This window comes from Tinamus guttatus, unplaced genomic scaffold (assembly GCF_059628265.1).
Source record: "Tinamus guttatus ecotype Peru unplaced genomic scaffold, ASM5962826v1 Tinamus_guttatus_pri_ptg000866l, whole genome shotgun sequence".
Classification (NCBI taxonomy): domain Eukaryota; kingdom Metazoa; phylum Chordata; class Aves; order Tinamiformes; family Tinamidae; genus Tinamus; species Tinamus guttatus.
This window is the reverse complement of record NW_028289400.1, coordinates 1,012,777-1,030,878: the sequence shown is the minus strand read 5'-3', so window position 1 is coordinate 1,030,878 and position 18,102 is coordinate 1,012,777. Positions and strand designations below refer to the sequence as shown.

The following is an 18,102-nucleotide window of genomic DNA, read 5'->3' as shown; positions in this document are numbered from 1 at the left end:
TGCCCCGGGACGCGGCGGCGGCGGCGGCCGCCCGGCTCTGCCGCCTCCTGCCCGCGCCCGCCGCCGCCGCCTGCGCGTGCGCGGCCACCGCGCTGCTCGAGGCGCTGCTGGCCCGGGCCACCCCCCGGCTGCTCTGCGGGGTCCTGCTGGGCTGCGGCGCGCGGGTACGGGGACACCGGGGACAATGGGGGACGCGGGGACAGTGGGGACACCGGGGACACGGGGACAACGGGGACAATGGGGACACCGGGGACACGGGGACAACGGGGACAATGGGGACAATGGGGGACGCGGGGACAATGGGGACACGGGGACACGGGGACACGGGGACAACGCGGGGACATGGGACAATGGGGACACGGGGACAACGGGGACACGGGGACAACGGGGACAATGGGGACAACGGGGACAATGGGGACACCGGGGGACGCGAGGACACAGGACAATGGGGACACGGGGGACGGGGACGCCGGGGGACGCGGGTCACGGGACAATGGGGACACGGGGACACCGGGGACACGGGGACAACGGGGGACAGGGACACCGGGGGACGCGGGGACATGGGACAATGGGGACATGGGGACAGCGGGGCTGCCCCGGGGGACAGGGCTGCGGGTGCCAGGGACACGGTGCACAGCGAGGGACAGAGCGAGGGCACCCACGGGTGTCATGGCCCTAAGGGACAGGGCACAGGGCATCACAGCCCCAAGGGACAGAGCAAGGGCACCCACGGGTGTCACGGCCCCAGGGGACAGGGCATGGGGTGTCACAGCCCCAAGGGACAGAGTGAGGGCGCCCATGGGTGTCTGAGCCCCAAGGGATGTGCCATGGGGTGTCACAGCCCCAAGGGACAGGACATGGGGTGTCACAGCCCCAAGGGACAGAGTGAGGACACTCACAGGTGTCACAGCCCCAAGGGACAGGGGACAGGGCATCACGGCCCCGAGGGATGTGCCATGGGGTGTGACAGCCCCAAGGGACAGGGCAAGGGCACCCATGGGTGACACAGCCCAGGGGACAGAGCGAGGCTACCTATGGGCATCACGGCCCCAAGGGATGTGCCATGGGGTGTCACAGCCCTAAGGGACACAGCAAGGACACCCATGGGTGTCACGGCCCCAAGGGACAGGGCACGGGGTGTCACAAGGGACAGACCAAAGCCCCAAAGAGCTGTCACAACGCCGGGGACACATCAGGGCCCCAAGGATGTCACACTCTGGACCTGTCACCGGATGTCACAGCCACAAGAAATGCGCCTTGGTGTCACATGAGCCCGGGGGGGAGGGGGTGACAAAACATGTCCCAGTCCCAGAGGGCCCTGCCAGCACCAAGGACTGTCCCTCCCCCAGCGGCACCGCGGCCTCAGCCAGGTGCCAGTGCCGCTGAGGTGGCCCTGTCCCCACAACAGGAGCAGGACCCGGCTGGGCTGTCCCCGGCGGTGGCCCTGTCCCTCCAAAAGGAGCTGGATCCTGCTGGGCTGTCCCCGCCAGTGGCCCTGTCCCCAGGGCAGGAGCAGGATCCGGCTGGGCTGTCCCCGGCGGTGGCCCTGTCCCCCCAACAGGAGCAGGACCCTGCTGGGCTGTCCCTGGCGGTGGCCCTGTCCCCAGGGCAGGAGCAGGACGTGGCCGGGCTGTCCCCGGCGGTGGCCCTGTCCCTCCAACAGGAGCAGGACCCAGCTGAGCTGTCCCTGGCGGTGGCCCTGTCCCTCCAACAGGAGCAGGACCCGGCCGGGCTGTCCCCAGCGGTGGCCCTGTCCCCAGGGCAGGAGCAGGACCCGGCCGGGCTGTCCCCAGCGGTGGCCCTGGGCCCCTGCGCGCTGGGCCCGGCCTATTGGTGCTCGAGCGCGGCGGCCGCGCGGCGCTGCCAGGTGAGTGCCAGGGGCCGGGGCGGTGCGGGGGACGCGGCGGTGACGCCACCGCTGCCGCCGCCACCCCCGCAGGCCGCGCAGCGCTGCCGGGACCACGCGTGGCTCTGAGGGGACGGCGCCAGCTCCGCGGGACGCAAATAAAGCCGCTGCCAACGCGCCACCTGCGTGTCCCTGCGCCGCGGGCGAGGGCGAGGAGGGAGGCCTTCGTCCCCGGCGCCGCCGCGCTCCCCCCGGCCCTCCCTTCCCCACGGAGGCGACGGAGGCCGGTTCCAAACGGTCCTTTAATGGGGGCGGCGGGTGCGGGCGCCGCGCGGCGCCGCTCAGGCTCCCTGCTGGTTGGTCTCGTCCTCCTCGCGCCGCTTCCAGATCTGCGGGGAGCAGAGGGGGCCGTGGGGCGGCCGTGGGGCGGCCGTGGGGCCGCGGCGGCGCCCGCGGGGCTCACCTGGATGTAGGCCTCGGACAGCGTGATCATCTGCGGCAGGATGTCGGTGACCTGCAGGTCCTGCAGCTCGTACCACTTGCCGGTGCCCTGCGGGGACGGCGGGGTGAGCGCGGCGCTGCGGCGGCGGCGGCGCGGCGCCCGCGCGACACTCACGTGGTGCAGCACGTGGATGCGGTAGGAGCCCTCCGAGGGCTTCCCGTCGTGCACGATGTTGGCCACCAGGTCGTACGTGGTGTGGCGGTGCGCGGCCTGCACCTCCTCCGACAGGTACTCGCGCAGGTCCACGTTGCTGCGGGCGAGGGCGGCGTCACCGCGGTGCCACCCGCGCCCGGGGGGCACGGGGACGGGCGGCGGGGCTCACGTGATGGGGAAGTTGACGATGGTGGGGTTCTTCTCCACGAAGAAGTTGTTCTTGGTGAAGCGCTTGATGCAGAAGATGAGGTAGGGGGGCAGCTTGGTGAGCTGGAAGCGCTTGAGGAAGTTCTCCTTGTAGGTCTTGTACTCCTGGGGACACAGGCACGGGCGGGCGCGCTGGCCTCGGGCGCCGCGCGGGGCCCCGCGGCCGCGCCGGTCTCACCTTCTCGGTGGCGCCGTTGAACTTGGCCAGGATGCTGAAGAGCGGCACCTGCGGGATGATGAGCTGCTCCTTCTCGTCCTTGTAGAGCGGCGCCGTGGGCAGGTCCAGCGTGAGGTACATGAACGTGGACTCCACCATGGTCTCCTGGTACTCGGCGTTGAGCAGCAGCTGCGCCTTCTCCTCGGCCGGCTGCGGGCGGCGGGCTCAGCGCGGGCTCCCGCGTCCCCACCGCGTCCCCCCGCGTCCCCCCGTGTCCCCACGCGTCCCCCCGTGTCCCTCCGCGTCCCCCCGTGTCCCCACGCGTCCCCACGCGCGCTCACCAGGTCCGGGTGCGGCAGCTTCTTGGTGAAGATGCGCATGGAGCCCTGGAAGACGTCGGTGACGATGGCTGGGGACACAGGGGACAGAGGGGCTGGCACGGGGCAGCTCCTGGCTCCCTCCCGCGGCCACCGCGGGGCTGGGAGAGGGGACAGGCGTCACCCGGGGCCACCAGGGCCACACGCAGCCCCCTGCACTCACTCTTCTTCTTCTTCTTGGTGCCGCCCAGCGCCGAGTGCAGCGCGTTCAGGAACCAGGAGAGGAAGTCGACGCCGTCCCCTGCGGAGGGAGGCGCCGCGTGGGCACGGGCGGCCCCGCGCGCGGCGCCCGCGCTGCCCGTGCTGCCCGCTCACCCTGCTTGGTGATCTGGAAGTTCTTCTTGCTGCAGAGCACCACGGCCTGCAGCATCTCGTGGGGCGACACGTGCGCCTTGAAGTTGCGCGGGTTCCAGAGCTTGCGCATGAGCTCCCCGAAGCGCTGCACCAGCAGGAACATGATGTCCCCCGGCGGCCGCTTGATGCTCCGGTAGTTGTCCTCTTCCAGGAAGTAATTCCTCAGCGGCGGCACGTTGGAGAGGGCCTGGGCGCCCACGGGCACCGTGAGCGACGCCGTTTTGCCTCCGCGTCCCCCCCGAGGAGCCCCACCGTACCTGGAGCACGGCGTTGGCGTAGTCGTTGGCCTTGATGTTGTTGAGCCCCACGATGCCCGGCAGGTACGTGGTGCCGTCGTACGCCCGCGACAGCTTGGCCTGCTTGTCCAGGTTGGTGATCTGCTGCTTGGTGAACGTGGGTTTCAGCACGTACTGAGGGAGCCGAGGCGAAAACGGGGTCAACACCGAAGCCAAACAGCCCCAAAGCCCCAGACGACAGAGGTGCCACCACCCCCTGCAGATGTATCGCACCAGAATGACTCTAGGGTGAAGACTTGGGAAGCCTTCATCCTTTCTGGGCAGCCCTGCTGCTTTTTAGATAAGCAGGAACCGAGCAGACACTCTGGGGCCGCAAAGCCCAGCGGCCACCAGCATCAATAGCCGCCTTTGGGGACAGCTGAGGGGGTGACAGCAGCCCTTGGGGCAGCTCTTGGCGGGTCACCAGCAGCCCCAGCGCCGCGCACCGTGATGTCCTCCAGCGAGGAGTCGATGATCTCGTAGTTGTCGGGCAGGCAGTAGAACTTGAGCGTGTGCAGGTTGAGGAAGACGTGGTGGCTGAGCTGCACGCTGTGGATGTAGGCGTGAGACTTGAGCCCCCGGCCTGCGGGCGAGAGGAGACGTCGGGACGGGGTGGGACGGGACGGGACGGGACGGGATGGGATGGGGATTCCCGCCGGGACTCACCCTGGAAGTATTTGCCGCACACGAGGCAGGCGTAGACGTTGATGTGCGACAGCGAGATGGAGCAGAGCTTCTCGAAGTCGAAGTCCAGGACGCTCCTGCGCGGGGAGAGCGTGAGGGCCGCGCGGGGGGCGGCGCCGCTGCCGCTGCCCCCGCCGGGCCCGGCCCCGCTCACTTGTTGATGGTGTCCAGGTAGGGGCAGTGGCGGCTCCGCTGGTCCTCGGGGTCGAAGCGGCCGTACCGCACTGCGGGGGAGGCGCCGCGTGAAGCCCAGGACCCGAAACGGCACAAAACGGTCCCCACCGTTCGTCACCGCTGCTTGCGGCCTCCCCGAAACGCCCCGGTGCCCCCGGGGGCCGCAGAGGCACCCCCAAAGCAGGACCCCCCACCAGGACCCCCCGGTCACCCCGTGCACCCCCCGGTGCCGCCGCTCTCACCGGTGGGCTCGGGCTCGGGCTCAGAGTCGCCATCGGGCTCGCGCTCGCGCTTGATGCGCACGGGGCCGCCGAGGCCGGGGCCGCTGCCGGCGGCGCTGCCGGGGCCCGCGCCCGGCTCGCGCTTGATACGCGCCGGGTCCACCGGGAGGGGGAGCGACTCCGCCGCCTCCCGCCGCTCCCGCTCGCGGCCGCGCTCCGCCTCCCGCCGCCCCCGCGGCCGCTCCGAGTCGCCCTCGCGGCGGCTCCGCGACGACCCCCGCGACGACGAGGACGAGGAGCCGCCGCCCGCGCCCCGCGGCGGCGCCGCCCGCGCCTCGCGCTCCCGCGCGCGCTCCCGTTTCCCGCGGCTCGACATGGCGCCGCCCACTGCGCCGGCGGGCACGCTGCGCACGCGCAGTGGCGGCGGCGGCGGCACTGCGCACGCGCGGTGGCGGTACTGCGCAGGCGCGGCGGCGGCCCCTCCCCGAGCCGGGAGAACTGCGCGTGCGTACCAGCGCTGCCCCGGCCCGTCCCGCCTTCGTGTCTCCCACTGCGCATGCGCCCTGCCCACATGGACGGGCAACGGTCTCTGCCGCGCCGCTATTGCGTATGCGCAAAAGATCGGCCCGGGGCGAGGGCGGAAGTGGGCGTCGCCTCGGCGCCTGCGCAGTGCGGCGGCTCCCGGCCGTTGGCGGCGCTGCGGCGCATGCGCGCTGCTCCCGGTGCCACCGGCGGGGCTTTTAAAGGGGCAGCGCCCCCGTTTGGGCGGGGCTCGGCGTTTCCGCGGGCACCGGGCGGAGCCGCGGCCGCCCCGCGGCGGGGGGAGGAGGAGGAGGCGGGAGTCCCCGCAGGGCGGCGGGCCGGGGCCGGCGGCGGCCGATGGAGGCGGGCGCGGGCTGGCGCTGCCGCCCGGGCGGGCGGCTCGACATGAGCCACGGCTTCGTGCGCCACATCCGCCGCAACCAGATGGCCAGGTACCGCCGCGGGGCCCCCCCCGCGCGCCCCGGGCCCGCGCGGCGCCGGCGGCGCTGACGGCGCTGCCGCCGCAGGGACGCGTACGAGCGCGCCGTGCGGCAGGCGCGGGGCCGCGCCCGGAAGCGGCACACGGCGGCGCCGCCGCGGCCCCGCCGCCCCGACCAGCAGGTCTACCGGCCCCGCGGCCCCGGTGAGCGGCGGGGCGCCCGGGGGGGCGGGGGGCGGCCCGGGGGGGGGGCACTCAGGGACACCGGGCTGGGGGGGGCACCGGGGGGCGGATCGGGGCACGGGGGTGATGGGGCTGGGGGTGGCCCGGGGGCGCCGCTGACGGTGGCAGCAGGGGGGGCATCGCGCAGCCCCGGTGGCGGCGGCGGCGGCACCGGGGACGCCCGGGGGCCCCGGCTCTTCTGCCTCGAGTACGAGGGCGACGACGGGAGCGTCACGGCCGTCATCGTGCACCAGGTGAGCGCGGGGACGGGGACCGGCCGGGGTGTCCCCGAGGCTCTGGGTGCCCCCGAGGGCCGCCCCGGTGTCCCTGACGCCGCCCGCCGCAGGGGGACAGCGCGGAGGAGGTGACGCAGCGCGTGTGCGCCCGGAGCCCGCTGGAGCCGGCGCTGCGCCGCGCGCTGCAGCAGCGCGTGCAGGACGAGCTCAGCAAGCGCCGCGCCGCGCGGGGACGGTGACGGCGACGGCGGCAATAAAGGTGCTGCGGGGTCCCGGCGTGCGGCCCTCCCTGCGGGCGCCGCGGGGGTGGCGCCGCCAGGACACGTCCCCAGCGTGTCCCTGCGCTGCCCCCTCCCCAGCAGCGGGGCAGACGCATTTTTAGTGTTTTGGGTTTATTTTCATCCTCGGGGTGGTGACAGCTCTGTCACCCGCCCAGGTGCCAGGCGGTGCCACAGGCGCCCGTGTGACGGTCACCACAGAGCCCCTTGGGTGACGCGCGGCCGCCCTGCAGGAGGTGGCACCAAGGGCGGCCCCGCGCGGTCCTGCAGTGCCACCCAGGGCAGAGGGACACGTGGCTCCTCCGCTGTCCCCACGGGGACCCCAGGGAGAGGCGGCAGAGCGGGACCAGGGTCACCTCCTTCCTTGGGTCCTTTGTCATCGCAGAGTGACCCCAGAGCGGGACCCGGTGGCTTCCGATCGTCCCCTCGGAGGGGATCCCACAGGCTCAGTCCTGGCCCCGGTGTCCCCAAGGCGGGTCCCGCTGTCATCGCCGCCCTCCAGAGCGGGTCCCGAGGGCGCCATTGTGGCAGGAGCGGCCCCTGTGGCGCGCGGTGGCCCCGGGGCCGGTCATCGCGGTGGCCCCGGAGCGGCTCCCGGTGCCGTTACCGGCGGGGGGCGCCGGGGGGGCGGCGCTGCCCCCGCGCAGCCACAGCGCCAGCACCACGACGAGGACGAGGACGGCCAGGCCCCCGGCCAGCGCCGCCAGCAGCACCCGGCGCCGCCGCCACCCGGCCCGGTGCTTCCGCGCGGCCGCCCGGCCCGTGCGCTGGAACGTCTGGCCCTGCGGACGAGAGGGCAGCGGCTCTGGAGCAGGAGGGTGACCGGGGACACGCGGCCGCCCGGGGCTCCGCGTCCCCACTCCCCGCAGCGGCCAGGGCCACGTTGTCCCCACGGCGGCCGTCCCCGCGTCCCTACCATGGTGCGCAGCTCCTCGGCGCGGCCGTCCAGCTCGCTCAGCTTGCCCTCGCGCTCCAGCGCCCGGTGCACGTTCTGCTGCATGAGCTGCACCACGGCGTCCGCCTCCGCCTGGCACCGCTGCAGCCCTGCCTGGCGCAGCGCGACGGGGCCGCGTGGGGCACCGAGCGCGGGGGGACGCGGGGACAGGGCTGCGGGGGCACGGGGGACTGCGGGCATGGGGACATTGAGCATGAGGGGACATAGGGACAGGGGTGCTGGGGCACGGGGGACTATGGGCACAGGGGCACCGAGCGCGGGGGGACACGGGGACAGGGCTGCTGGGGCACCGGACACGGGGGGACAGAGGGGAACACAGGGACAGGGCTGAGTGGGGACTGTGGGCACGGGGGGACATGGGGACAGGGCTGCATGGGGCACCAGACACAGGGGGACACCGTGACAGGGCTGCTGGGGCACTGAGCATGGCGGGGACATGGGGACAGGGCTGCTAGGGCACACGGGACTGCGGGCACAGGGGGACATGGGGACAGGGCTGCATGGGGCATGTGGGACTGCAGGCACAGGGGCATTGAGCATGGGGGGGACACGGGGACAGGGCTGCAGGGGCACCAGACACAGGGGGACACAGGGACAGGGCTGTGTGGGGCACGTGGGACTGCAGGCACGGGGACATTGAGCACAAGGGGACAGAGGGACAGGGCTGCTGGGGCACTGGACATGGGAGGGACATGGGGACAGGGCTGCTGGGGCACCAGACACAAGGGGACACAGGGACAGGGCTGCATGGGGCACATGGGACTGCGGGCGCAGGGGCACCGAGCACAGGAGGACGTGGGGACAGGGCTATATAGGGTACATGGGGACTGTGAGCACAGAGCATATGGGGACAGGGACATACAGGGCACATAGGGTCCGGCTGGACACACACGAGGACAGTGGCAAATGGAGACGGCAGGGATGGGACACGAGGGGATGGGGCTCAGAGCCATATGGGGCACATGGGGACAGGGAGAAATGGGGCCTGTGGGGAGGGGGCACATGGGGACATGGGCAGCTGGGGACTGGGGACAAGGCCAGCTGGGCATGGGGGGGTCATGGGTTCAGGGACATTGGGGCTGGGGGCGGAATGGGACAGGGTCACACAAGGATCATCCGGAGGGGACAAGCTGGCACATGGGGATGGGGACACCTGGGTGCCATGGGGACAGGGACACAGGAGCGCTCTGGGGCCAAGGTCCAGAGCCCTCTGGGGACATGGGGGGGGACGTGGGGACGGGCCAGCGAGGGCTGCCCACAGGAAGCCCCAAATGGGGAAACAGGCGCCAGCCCCTGGATGTCCCATGAACCAGGACGGTCCCGAGCACCGGCGGGACGGGCCTCAATCCCACCGTGTCCAAACCCACCTCCCAAACCGGCCTCAGTTTCCCCCAAGGTCACCGGGAGGACCCAGACGCTCCCGGGACACCAGAGCCGCCCCGTTTCCTCCGTGACCACGGGCACAACCGGCCCCTGCCGGGCGCAGCCCGGTCCCGGCCGACCGCCCCCTCGCCCCGTCCCGGGAACCGAAAGCGAAAGCGGCGCCGCCGCTTCCCGGTCCTCACCATGGCCGCGACGGGCTGGGACGGCTCCGCGCGCCGCGACGGCCGCGGCCACGGGCAGCGGGACGGGGCGCTCGCGGGGACGGCGGCGGCGGCGGCTCTGCTCGGCCCCGGCCCGCCCGCCCCCGGGGCCTCCCCCGGCAGGAGGGACCCGCCTGGCCCGGCCCCGTTCACCGGGCACGGCGGGGCGGCGGGGAGAGAAATCGCTCCCAATCCGGGCTCCAGGTCAATTAGCCCGGCCCGGGCACCAGGTCAACCCCCTCCGGCCCTGGCCCAATCTGGGCACCAGGTCAACCCCCAAACCAGACACCAGGTCAACCCCCCCCCCCCCCCCAAAACGAGGCACCGGGTCAACCCTCCCCTAAACGAGGCACCAAGTCAACCCCCCCCCCCCCCCCCCCCAAACGAGGCACCAGGTCCACCCCCCCAACCCAGATACCAGGTCAACCTCGCAGCCTGCTCTGTTCTTTCCCGCTATTCAGGCTCCAGGTCCTACCCCAGAAATGTGGGTGCCCCCCAGCGGGGACACCCGGGTGCCCCTCACTCTCCTTGGATACAGAGCTCGCTCCCTCCTAGCCCTCTTACCCCTGGTCTTGCCCTCCCAGATGCCCCCCAGGCCTGGAAAAATGGGTTAGCCAGGCCTGGACACCTGGGTCCTTCCCCTTGAGCCCCACAGAAGAGGGGTGTCCCCCCCCGTTTCCCCCCAACAAATCGGTGCCTCCGCCCCAAATCCACGGGTGCCCCCTGCCCAGACACCCAGGTGTCCCCAAACACACAGCAGCACCAACCCCCCGGCGGGTCCCCGCCGCAGGCCCCTGGCACGGTGGCACCGGCGACACACTGTGCCCTTTGTCCCTGCCCGGCGCCAGCCACCCGCCTGGCACCGCTCCCCGCAGGCCGGGCGCCCTGTCCCCGGTGCAGGTGGCACCGCACGCGGCTCATACGGACTCGCTTTATTGCAAAAGGTGGGGGGAGCCGCCACGGGCACCCCCGAAGGCACTGGGGCCGCCGCGGCGCCCCTAGGTGGGGATGACGCCCGTGGCCAGCAGGATGATGAGGATGAGGATGATGACACCCACCAGGCCCAGAATGAGCAGCAGCTTGAGGTTCTTCCACCAGTACCTGCGGGCCACCTTCTGCGACGTCGTCTTGAAGTGCTCCGACTGCGGGCGCAGGCGGCACCGCGCTCAGCGCCCACCCTGGGGACCCTGCACCTCGGGGACCGCCCAGGGACCTGGTGCCACCCTGGGGACCCTGCACCTTCTTGTGCCCACCGCGCGGCTGCGGTTCCACGCTGGGCACCCCTGCCCATGTGCCCCCGGCAGCGCCCCGAGCCCCTCACCGTGGCCTCCAGGTCCTCGGTCTTGTTGCGCAGGTGGTCGAGGTTCTCTCCGCGCGCCAGGATGCGCTCCACGTTCTGCGTCATGATGCTCTTGACGCCCTCCACCTCGCTCTGCAGGTCCCGCACCCGCTCGCTGCCCGCCTGCCGCGGCACCGGGGCTCAGCGGGGCGCCCGGGGCCCGCACCGGGGCCCAGCACCCCGGGGCGCCCCACGGACAGCCGGGTGCCCCGTGTGCACCCGCACGGGCCCTGCGGGACCCTATGGGCACCCTGCATGTGCCCCATAGGGACCCTACACAAACCCGGCACCCTCCATGTGCCCCATAGGGACCCTATAGGGACCCCACACGCACCCTGCAGCAGTCCCACACGCACCCAGGACCCCCATTGTGCCCCATGGGACCCTATGGGCACCCCGGACCCCCCGGACGTGCCCCCGTAGGGCCCCCATGAGCCCAGGGCAGCCCGAGGGTCCCGCACGCGCCCCGCGAGCACCGGGGACCCCACGGGGACCCCGCGCGGACCCGGAACCGGCCGGACCCCCCCGCGCCCGGCGGCGGCCGCAGCCCAAACGGCTCCGCTGCCGCTTCCGGGCAGGCGCGCTCACCATGGCGGTACCGGGCGGGACCGGGCCGGGACTGGGGCCGGGGTCGGGACGGGACCGGGTCGGTGCCGCTGCCGGTGCCGCCCGGTGCTTCCTCCTGCGGCACCGCCCCGCCCCGCGCGGGCCCTTCCGGGGGCGACGTCCGGGTTCGCGGGGACAAAGGTCGAGGGGTCACAGGTCACGGGTCACATTTTTTTTTGGGGGGGGGGGGGGGTCACGTCGCCTTCCCCCCTCCGCGCCCCCCGCCCCGCTCCCCCCCCCGCCCCGCGACCGCCAACGTGTCGGGGGCGGGGCCTCGGTGAGGGCGGGGCCTCTGGGGGCGGGGCCTCGGCGGGGGGCGGATCCATGGCGGCGGCGGCGGCGGCAGCGGCAGGTCCGGGGGGGCTCCCGGCGGGAGCGGGGCGCTCGGAGCCCCCCCGCGCCCTCCGGTAACCGGCTGCCCTTTGCCCTCTGACCCCGCTGCAGGCGCGGCGCGGCGCAGGCCCCGCGGGCGCGCGGGGGGCGCGGAGCCAGCGGCGCCCCCCCCGGCACCGGGATCGGCACCGGCACCGGCACCGGGGCCGGCCGCGAGCCGCGCGCGCCGCCTGCTCGGCTTCGAGCCGCGCGAGCTCCGCCGCTGGCACCGCTTCGTGCGGCTGCTGCACCGGCCCGCCGACCCCGCGGCGCTCGGCGCCTTCCGCTGCGCCTTCGGTGAGGGGCCCCGGCGTCCGGGCGGGGCGGGGCCGCCAGGGGGCAGCGGCCGCCCGGACGCCGGGGCCCTCCCGGCGGGGGGGGGAGGGGCGGCCCGGCCGCCCGGTCCTTGACGAGTGTCCCCAGGGCTGCTCATGGCCCTGGACATCCCCCAGGAGCGCGGCCTGGGCCACCTGGACCAGCGCTACCTGGACGGGCTGGACGTGTGCCGCTTCCCGCTGCTGCCCTTCCTGGCGCCGCTGCCGCTCGACTGGATGTACCTGCTCTACGCCGTCATGTTCCTCGGTGCGGGGACGGGGACGGGGCCTGGGACGGGCACGGGGACGGGGATGGGCACGGGGACGGGGATGGGGACAGGGATGGGCACAGGGATGCAGCCTGGAACGGGCAGGGGATGGGCATGAGCATGGGACAGGATGGGCACGGGGACGGGCACGGGGACGGGGACGGGGATGGGGACAGGATGGGCACAGGGATGCCGCCTGGGACCGGCATGGGGATGGGCATGAGCATGGAACAGGACGGGCAAGGGGATGGAGACGGGGCATGGCATGGATATGGGAACAGGATGGGCACAGGGATGCGGCCTGGGATGGGCATGGGGATGGGCATGAGCATGGGACAGGATGGGCACGGGGACGGGGACAGGGATGGGGACAGCATGGGCACAGGGATACGGCCTGGGATGGGCATTGGGGTGGCTTCCAGGATGGCCATGGGGATGGGAACAGGGCCTAGGACCGGCATGGGGATGGGCACGGACATGGGGATGGCATGGGATGGGCATGGGGATGGGCACGGGCATGGGACAGGATGGGCATGGGGATGGGAAATGGGATGGGCACGGAGACGGGGACAGGGATGGGGACAGGGATGCCACCTGGGACTGGCATGGGGATGGACATGAGCATGGGACAGGACTGGCATGGGGATGGGGACGGGGCATGGCGTGAGCGCAGGGATGGGGACAGCATGGGCATGGGGATGGGCACAGGGATACGGCCTGGGATGGCCATGGGGATGGGGACAGGGCCTGGGACTGGCACGGGGACAGCTCCCAGGATGGGTATGGGGATGGGCTATGGCGTCAGGCACCAGGATCACCCATGGGGAGGACAGCGCTGGCACAGGGGCAGCACCCGCCTGTCACAGGGGTGGCACCGGGACACGCTGGGGACACTTGTGGGGGTGGCGCCGGGCGTGGGGCTGAGCAGCGGCCGCGGGTGCCCGCAGGCGCCCTGGGCATCATGGCCGGGTGCTGCTACCGCCTGAGCTGCGTGGCCTTCCTGGGGCCCTACTGGTACGTGTTCCTGCTGGACAAGACCTCGTGGAACAACCACTCCTACCTCTACGGGCTGCTGGCCTTCCAGCTGGCGCTGCTGGGCGCCGACCGCTACGGGTGCGTGTCCCCGTGTCCCCACGTCCCCGTGTCCTCGTGTCCCCGTGTCCCCGTGTCCTTGTGTCCCTGTGTCCCCACGTCCCCGTGTCCCTGTCCCCCGGCCCTCAGCGCCGCCCGCTCCCCCGGCAGCTCCGTGGACGGGCTCTTCCAGCCGCACAAGAGGAACGCGCACGTGCCGCTCTGGAACTACGCGCTGCTGCGCGCGCAGGTAGCGGGGGGGTCCCCTCGCGGTGTCCCCTCGCGGTGTCCCCTCGTGATGTCCCCTCGCGGTGGCCCCTTCCGCCCCCTGACGCCGCTGCGGCCGCAGATCTTCATCGTCTACTTCATCGCGGGGCTCAAGAAGCTGGACGCCGACTGGGTGGGCGGCTACTCCATGAGCTCCCTCTCGCGCCACTGGCTCTTCTCGCCCTTCAAGTGAGTGCGGGGCCGGGGCCGCCGCGGGGGCCGCCCGGCCGCGTCCCCGGCGTCACCGCGGCGGCGCCGCAGGCTGGTGCTGTCGGAGGAGGCCACGAGCCTGGTCGTGGTGCACGGCGGGGGGCTGCTGCTTGACCTCTCCGCCGGCTTCCTGCTCTTCTTCGACGCCACGCGCCCGCTGGCCCTCGTCTTCGTCACCTACTTCCACTGCATGAACTCGCAGCTCTTCAGCATCGGTGAGCGCGGGGACGGCGGCTTGGCGGCGGCATCCCGGTGCCCGCGGCCCGACGTGCCCGCGCCGTGTCCCCGCCGCAGGCATGTTCTCCTACACCATGCTGGCGAGCAGCGGGTTGTTCTGCGCGCCGGACTGGCCGCGGCGCCTCTGCGCCCGCTGTCCCGCGTGGCTGCGGCGGGCGCTGCCCGGTACGGCGCCGCCGCGGCCCAGCGCCGACTGCGCCTACGGCGGGCGCCGCGCGCGCCGCCCGCGCCCGCGCCAGCACCTCGCCGCGCTCTTCACCGTGCTCTACGTGCTGGAGCAGCTCTTCCTGCCATACTCGCACTTCATCACGCAGGTGCGGGAGCCGCGGGGACGTCACCGGGGATGGTGGCACGGGACATTTCTTTGGGCAGCCTCTTGCACAAGGGGGCCCTGTCGGTGCCACCCGCGCGTGTCCCCGTCCCCCCTGCAGGGCTACAATAACTGGACCAACGGCCTCTACGGCTACTCGTGGGACATGATGTTGCACTCGCGCTTCCACCAGCACGTCAAGATCACGTACCGCGACGGGCTCACCGGCGACGTGGGCTACCTCAAACCGGGGGTGAGCGCGCCCGGACGCCTGGGCCCAGCACGGGCAGCGGCGCTGGGGGGGCACGCGGCCGGGGCAGCACCCATGGGCGCCGCGCGCAGGTGTTCACGCAGAGCCGCCGCTGGAAGGACCACGCGGACATGCTCAAGCAGTACTCGGCCTGCCTGAGCCGCCTGCTGCCCCGCTACAACGTGTCGCAGCCCCAGATCTACTTCGACGTCTGGGTCTCCATCAACGAGCGCTTCCAGCAGCGGTGGGTGGCGGCGCCGGGGGCGGCGGCGGCGCCGCGGGCCGAGTGACGTCCCCCCGCGGTCCCGCAGGCTGGTGGACCCGCGCGTGGACATCGTGCGGGCCGAGTGGTCGCCCTGGCGCCGCACGCCCTGGCTGCTGCCGCTGCTGCTGGAGCTGTCGCCGTGGCGGGCCCGGCTGCAGGAGCTCGAGGGCGGCCTGGACAACCACACCGAGGTCGTCTTCATCGCCGACTTCCCCGGTGAGGAGCGCGCGGGGCCGGGGCACCGGGGCGGCCGCGGCGCCCGTGACGTCCCCCATGACACCGGCGCGTCCCCCGTCCCGCCAGGGCTGCACCTGGAGAACTTCGTGAGCGAGGACCTGGGCAACACGAGCGTGCGGGTGCTGCGCGGGGAGGTCACCGTGGAGCTGGTGGAGCAGGGCCGCAACCGCACGCTGCGCGAGGGCGACGGCATGCAGGTGAGCGCCGCGCTGCATAGGCGAGGGATGAAGCATGCGAGAGCTGCAGCGTGCGGGTGAGCGCTGCAGCGTGCGGGTGAGAGCTGCGCCTTGCTGCATGGGTGAGAGCTGCACCGTGCAGTGAGGGATGAAGCATGTGCGTGAGCTGCACCGTGCAGGTGAGGGCTGCACCAGGTCTGGCGGCTGCACCGTGCAGGTTAGGGGGCTGCACCGTGTGGGTGAGGGCTGCACCATGCAGGTTAGGGGGCTGCACTGAGCGGGTAAGACCTGCACCGTGCAGGCTAGAGCCGTGCCATGCAGGTCAGGGGGCTGTACCATGCACGTTAGGGGCTGCACCGAGCGGATAAGACCTGCACCATGCAGGTTAGGGGCTGCACCATGTGGGTGAGAGCTGCACCATGCAGGTTAGAGCTGCGCCGTGCAGGTTAGGGGGCTGCACCGTGGGGGTGAGGGCTGCACCATGCAGGTAAGATCTGCACCGTGCAGGTTGGAGCCATGCCGTGCAGGTTAGGGGGCTGCACCGTGCGGGTGAGCTGCACTGAGCAGGGTAGGGGCTGCACCGAGCGCCGCGGTGGCACCCGGGGCGCTCAGGGTCTGTCCCCGCCGCAGCTGCCCGCGGGGCAGTACCACAAGGTGCACACGGTGTCCGCGGAGCCCTCGTGCTACATGTACCTGTACGTGAACACCACGGAGCTGGCGCTCGAGAGGAACCTCACGCGGCTGCAGGAGCTGCGCGAGCGCGTGCGCAACGGCACCGGTGAGCGGCCGCCCCGCGGGGGGGACCCTGGGGACGCCGGGACCCCCCCGACCCGCACCGCGTCCCCGCAGAGACGGAGCCGCTGCCCCCGGAGCTGCTGCCCATCCTGGGCGACGGCGCCGCGGGCGCCGACGTGACCGACCCGCTCGTGAGGACCTTCCTGCAGCGCCAGCGGCGCCTGGACGAGCTGGGCCGGCGCCGCGAGCGCAGCCTGGGCCAGCGCCTGCACCGCTTCCTCACCAAGAAGTACTACCTCTTCCGCCGCAGGTGGGCCCTGCGCCTTCCTTCCCCTTCTATCCCCCCCCTTCCCCTCTCTTCTCCTCAAATTTCCTCTTTTTCTCCCCCTTCCCCCTTTTTCTATTCCTCTTTCCCCTCTTCTCTTCCCCCCCGTCTCCCCTGTCTTTTCCCCCCGTCTCCCCTCTCTTTTCCCCTCGTCTCCCCTCTCCTCTTTCCCCCCGTCTCCCCTCTCCTCTTTCCCCCCGTCTCCCCTCTCCTCTTTCCCCCCGTCTCCCCTCTCCTCTTTCCCCCCGTCTCCCCTCTCCTCTCTTTTCCCCTCGTCTCCCCTCTCCTCTCTTTTCCCCTCGTCTCCCCTCTCCTCTCTTTTCCCCTCGTCTCCCCTCTCCTCTCTTTTCCCCTCGTCTCCCCTCTCCTCTCTTTTCCCCTCGTCTCCCCTCTCCTCTCTTTTCCCCTCGTCTCCCCTCTCCTCTCTTTTCCCCTCGTCTCCCCTCTCCTCTCTTTTCCCCTCGTCTCCCCTCTCCTCTCTTTTCCCCTCGTCTCCCCTCTCCTCTCTTTTCCCCTCGTCTCCCCTCTCCTCTCTTTTCCCCTCGTCTCCCCTCTCCTCTCTTTTCCCCTCGTCTCCCCTCTCCTCTCTTTTCCCCTCGTCTCCCTCCTTTCCCCTCTCTCTTCCCCCCTCATCCCTCCTTTCCCCTCTCTCTTTCCCCCTTCATCCCTCCTTTCCCCTCTCTCTCTTCCCCCCTCATCCCTCCTTTCCCCCCTCCTCTTTCCCCCCTCATCCCTCCTTTCCCCCCTCCTCTTTCCCCCCTCATCCCTCCTTTCCCCTCTCTCTCTTCCCTCCTCATCCCTCCTTTCCCCTCTCCTCTTTTCCTCCTCATCCCTCCTTTCCCCTCTCCTCTTTTCCTCCTCATCCCTCCTTTCCCCTCTCCTCTTTCCCCCCTCATCCCTCCTTTCCCCATCCCGCAGCGCCCTCATGACCCTCATCTCCCTGCGCAACCTGGCGCTGGGGCGGCCGCCGCTGGAGCAGCTGGCGCGGGAGGTGACGTGGGCGGCGCAGCGGGGCCCCGAGGAGCGCGCGGGCGACGCGGAGCAGCGCCCCGAGCTCTGAGCGCCCACGCGGGGCCACGCTCCAACCTAGCGCCTTTATTGACACCGTTTGCCATGTTAATCGGTGAAATCCAGACATACGTAATAAAACCTCCGGGGAGAAAAATTGAGGAGAGGAAAAAAATAATAATAATAAAAGAGAGAGAGAGAAAAAAGAGAGAAAAAAGCCCCCCCGCCCCCCAAGGCACTTGCTGGGGGCGGCGGCGCCGGGCCGGGCCCGTAAACAAGCCGGCTTCTCTGTACCACACCGGCCAAAGCAGCCGCGGCCGGGCCCCGCGGGCCCCAGGTCTGCCCTCCCACCCGCACCCCCTTTAACAACCCGATTTGGGGTTTGCTTTGCCCCCCGCCGCGGCTCCGAGCCCGGCCGGGGGCCCCCCGAGGTTTTTCCGTGGACACCCAGGGCCTCCCGGGGAGGCCGAGGGGCCGGGGGCAATAAGAGCTGCCGCCTGAGCCGGGGGCTTCTCTGTACTCACGCCCCGCGCCTCAGGACACAATAAATAGCCGTTAGAATAAAAAAAAAAACGTTCAAGTATGAAGGGCAGGTCCCCCCCTCCCTCCTCGCCTTGCCCCGCAGCCGGGAGGGCCTTTTGGCCGGGCCCCCCCCTCGACCTCCACAACCTCCAGAGCAACAAAAAGGTGGGGGAGGAAGGGGGGGTTGTGCAGTTGGGGGTCGATTTCCGCTTTCTTATAAAGAAAAGGAAAAAAAAATGAATTCCTGCAGTGCCCGCGCGCCGGAACGGAGCCGCGGGGCTGGTGCTGAGCTACGGGGGGTGGGTTTTAGCACCCCCCCCCTTCCTTATTACGTACGTCCTCCGGGAGGGAAAAGAGCTGGAAAAGGTTAAAATCCAGCGCCGCTCCGGGAAGCGGCGCCCGGC

General features: G+C 71.7%; 5 protein-coding genes across 5 annotated transcripts; 2 read left to right on the top strand and 3 right to left on the bottom strand.

Moving 5' to 3' along the window:
* Positions 1 to 2,155: 2,155 nt before the first annotated feature.
* Positions 2,156 to 5,326, bottom strand: USP39 (ubiquitin specific peptidase 39). Its single transcript, XM_088537801.1, has 13 exons — positions 4,972 to 5,326; positions 4,710 to 4,779; positions 4,538 to 4,632; positions 4,318 to 4,454; positions 3,854 to 4,006; positions 3,558 to 3,783; positions 3,406 to 3,483; positions 3,207 to 3,274; positions 2,887 to 3,075; positions 2,671 to 2,813; positions 2,463 to 2,598; positions 2,310 to 2,396; positions 2,156 to 2,235 (listed from the first exon to the last, which is right to left on the bottom strand). Exons 1-13 carry the CDS (start codon positions 5,324 to 5,326, stop codon positions 2,188 to 2,190), a joined length of 1,785 nt encoding a protein of 594 aa, XP_088393927.1. The 3' UTR covers positions 2,156 to 2,187.
* A 503-nt stretch (positions 5,327 to 5,829) lies between these two features.
* CUNH2orf68 (chromosome unknown C2orf68 homolog) lies at positions 5,830 to 6,608 on the top strand. Its single transcript, XM_088537845.1, has 4 exons — positions 5,830 to 5,924; positions 6,000 to 6,115; positions 6,263 to 6,387; positions 6,480 to 6,608. The coding sequence occupies exons 1-4, from the start codon at positions 5,830 to 5,832 to the stop codon at positions 6,606 to 6,608; spliced, it is 465 nt and encodes a 154-aa protein (XP_088393971.1).
* A 524-nt stretch (positions 6,609 to 7,132) lies between these two features.
* On the bottom strand, positions 7,133 to 7,782 carry LOC148591322 (vesicle-associated membrane protein 5-like). The gene is made up of 2 exons (XM_088537844.1): positions 7,564 to 7,782; positions 7,133 to 7,429 (listed from the first exon to the last, which is right to left on the bottom strand). Exons 1-2 carry the CDS (start codon positions 7,780 to 7,782, stop codon positions 7,133 to 7,135), a joined length of 516 nt encoding a protein of 171 aa, XP_088393970.1.
* A 2,357-nt stretch (positions 7,783 to 10,139) lies between these two features.
* On the bottom strand, positions 10,140 to 10,693 carry LOC104580922 (vesicle-associated membrane protein 8). The gene is made up of 2 exons (XM_088537808.1): positions 10,507 to 10,693; positions 10,140 to 10,327 (listed from the first exon to the last, which is right to left on the bottom strand). The coding sequence occupies exons 1-2, from the start codon at positions 10,588 to 10,590 to the stop codon at positions 10,184 to 10,186; spliced, it is 228 nt and encodes a 75-aa protein (XP_088393934.1). The 5' UTR covers positions 10,591 to 10,693; the 3' UTR covers positions 10,140 to 10,183.
* On the top strand, positions 10,589 to 17,228 carry GGCX (gamma-glutamyl carboxylase). Its single transcript, XM_088537843.1, has 15 exons — positions 10,589 to 10,655; positions 11,575 to 11,799; positions 11,926 to 12,084; positions 13,033 to 13,198; positions 13,328 to 13,406; positions 13,506 to 13,612; positions 13,685 to 13,848; positions 13,928 to 14,184; positions 14,302 to 14,433; positions 14,523 to 14,674; positions 14,742 to 14,911; positions 14,999 to 15,129; positions 15,739 to 15,886; positions 15,958 to 16,153; positions 17,087 to 17,228. The coding sequence occupies exons 1-15, from the start codon at positions 10,589 to 10,591 to the stop codon at positions 17,226 to 17,228; spliced, it is 2,295 nt and encodes a 764-aa protein (XP_088393969.1).
* The last annotated feature ends 874 nt before the right edge of the window (positions 17,229 to 18,102 follow it).

What these genes read in the sequence shown, in the direction of transcription:
- GGCX (XM_088537843.1), top strand. Translation starts at nt 10,589, where the DNA reads ATGATGCTCTTGACGCCCTCCACCTCGCTCTGCAGGTCCCGCACCCGC. An exon ending in CTCGCAGCTCTTCAGCATCG is followed by an intron (nt 13,849 to 13,927) that starts GTGAGCGCGGGG and finishes TCCCCGCCGCAG; the next exon opens with GCATGTTCTCCTACACCATG. An exon ending in TACTACCTCTTCCGCCGCAG is followed by an intron (nt 16,154 to 17,086) that starts GTGGGCCCTGCG and finishes CCCATCCCGCAG; the next exon opens with CGCCCTCATGACCCTCATCT.
- LOC104580922 (XM_088537808.1), bottom strand. Translation starts at nt 10,590, where the DNA reads ATGACGCAGAACGTGGAGCGCATCCTGGCGCGCGGAGAGAACCTCGAC. An exon ending in CCGAGGACCTGGAGGCCACG is followed by an intron (nt 10,328 to 10,506) that starts GTGAGGGGCTCG and finishes CTGCGCCCGCAG; the next exon opens with TCGGAGCACTTCAAGACGAC.
- USP39 (XM_088537801.1), bottom strand. Translation starts at nt 5,326, where the DNA reads ATGTCGAGCCGCGGGAAACGGGAGCGCGCGCGGGAGCGCGAGGCGCGG. An exon ending in ACGCCAACGCCGTGCTCCAG is followed by an intron (nt 3,784 to 3,853) that starts GTACGGTGGGGC and finishes GTGGGCGCCCAG; the next exon opens with GCCCTCTCCAACGTGCCGCC. An exon ending in CTTCCAGATCACCAAGCAGG is followed by an intron (nt 3,484 to 3,557) that starts GTGAGCGGGCAG and finishes CTCCCTCCGCAG; the next exon opens with GGGACGGCGTCGACTTCCTC.
- CUNH2orf68 (XM_088537845.1), top strand. Translation starts at nt 5,830, where the DNA reads ATGGAGGCGGGCGCGGGCTGGCGCTGCCGCCCGGGCGGGCGGCTCGAC. An exon ending in CGCCGCAACCAGATGGCCAG is followed by an intron (nt 5,925 to 5,999) that starts GTACCGCCGCGG and finishes CTGCCGCCGCAG; the next exon opens with GGACGCGTACGAGCGCGCCG. An exon ending in CTACCGGCCCCGCGGCCCCG is followed by an intron (nt 6,116 to 6,262) that starts GTGAGCGGCGGG and finishes TGACGGTGGCAG; the next exon opens with CAGGGGGGGCATCGCGCAGC.
- LOC148591322 (XM_088537844.1), bottom strand. Translation starts at nt 7,782, where the DNA reads ATGCCCGCAGTCCCCCGTGCCCCCGCAGCCCTGTCCCCGCGTCCCCCC. An exon ending in CCGAGGAGCTGCGCACCATG is followed by an intron (nt 7,430 to 7,563) that starts GTAGGGACGCGG and finishes TCTCGTCCGCAG; the next exon opens with GGCCAGACGTTCCAGCGCAC.